Source organism: Myzus persicae, unplaced genomic scaffold (assembly GCF_001856785.1).
Source record: "Myzus persicae strain clone G006 unplaced genomic scaffold, MPER_G0061.0, whole genome shotgun sequence".
Taxonomy (NCBI): domain Eukaryota; kingdom Metazoa; phylum Arthropoda; class Insecta; order Hemiptera; family Aphididae; genus Myzus; species Myzus persicae.
In genome coordinates this window covers 1-1,737 of record NW_019103223.1, presented here as the reverse complement: position 1 = coordinate 1,737, position 1,737 = coordinate 1, and the positions used below count along the sequence as shown (strand labels likewise).

General features: G+C 27.7%; 1 protein-coding gene across 1 annotated transcript; it reads right to left on the bottom strand.

Moving 5' to 3' along the window:
• Window positions 1-270: 270 nt before the first annotated feature.
• On the bottom strand, window positions 271-1,649 carry LOC111034048. Its single transcript, XM_022315071.1, has 3 exons — window positions 1,519-1,649; window positions 993-1,121; window positions 271-477 (listed from the first exon to the last, which is right to left on the bottom strand). Exons 1-3 carry the CDS (start codon window positions 1,611-1,613, stop codon window positions 291-293), a joined length of 411 nt encoding a protein of 136 aa, XP_022170763.1. The 5' UTR covers window positions 1,614-1,649; the 3' UTR covers window positions 271-290.
• Window positions 1,650-1,737: the final 88 nt, after the last annotated feature.

The window sequence follows — 1,737 nt, the reverse complement described above, 5'->3', positions numbered from 1 at the left end:
CTACTGCAGAGCAAACACAGGAAAGTAATATACTACATAATGACAACTTGATAAGATGTAAATTGAAAAATTTTAAGTTGCCTTCTTCATCAGGAAATGATTAAGTTAAATTAATTAATTGAAAGAGCAAAACAACAGGATACTTTAAAAACAGCAGAATTTTATGAATTTGATTATTTTTATTTTCAATGATTAATTTAAAAAAAATACAGAAATAATTATTTTATAAAATTGATTACTAGAATCACAATAAACTCAATGCCAGCTCAGACTGTTCAGCGAGATCTTCACTAGCACCGAATATAACTAAAGTAGCCACAGGGTTCATTTTTCATTCCCCCTGTTGCAATCCATTTCCAGCGCAATTTGTCGTAGTCAATATATTTTGACGTTGTTGCAACTGTACTGGTGCTGAACTGGTCCAAACCACTGTTTCCATAACCACCAATAATGTTAAACTTGGAAATCCGTTTATCCCTATTTTAACAAATAAAAAAAAATATATATAGATAAATTATCTAAGAGTTATCGTAATTAACATTTTTTCTCTTAAAATAAAATGAATGCAAAATAATAGAAATGTAATATCATTAAGTTATAATGATTTTTAAACAACTAAATCATCTTGAATTACGATACCTTAAATAACTATAAATTGTTATTACTATAATATTTAATATTTTAACGCTAAACAAACCGGAATCTTTTAATAATATTTCATAGATGTATTATTTAGTGAGATTAATTGAAAAATATTCGATTACAATTTAGGAACAACATGATTTTGTATGAGTCGTTTCATGTTTTTAGGAATACAATTTTAAATATCAGTAGAAAACCGATTTTTTTTTATCATAATGAAATGGCCTACAGTAAATATATATAGAAAAATAATTAAGTGCATGAAAATAACTACTATTAAATAATAAACCGATAAGTGGAGACAAGTTTTGACGTTAAAGAGTCAATAGTAGTTTCACGACAAAACTAACCTCTTGGCTATGACTTGAGTAAGTTCTTCTTTCTTTGCCCCATAAACATTGTTGATGTTCCTGGAATTTGGTGACAACCATTCGACCGAATCCATGCCTTTATAGCCTCCTGCACGACTTTTCATCATCCTGAAAATTATAATTATTTAAAAAGATAAATTCACATCAGTTAAGTAACGTATTAAATATAACGTTTAACATGTTGTCATAAAAAAATTGTATTTCTGTGTACTAAAATTATTGTTTGAGTATTATTTCGTGAGATTAATTGAAAAATATTCGATTACATTTTTGGAACAACCTGATTTTGTATGAGACGTTCCATGTTTTGAGTAATTCAATTTTAAATATCATTAGAAATGAACGATTTTTTTGATCAAAATTAAATGGCCTACAGTTACTGTTAATATATATATATAGAAAAATGATTAATTAAATGAAAATAACTAATATTAAATAATAAAACGCTAAGTGGAGAAAAGTATTGACGTTAAAAAGTCAATGGTAGTTTCACGACTAAACTAACCTCTTTGCTATGACTTGAGTAAGTTCTTCTTTCTTGGCGCCATTAACATTGTTGCCGGTCTTGGAAATTGGTAACGACCATTCGATCGAACCCATGCCTCCATCATCTCGTGCAGGGTTTCTTTTCGACCTTAAAATTATGTACATTTAAAAAGATAAATTCACATCGGTTAAGTAACGTATTAAATATAACGTTTAACATGTTGTGATAAAAAAATTG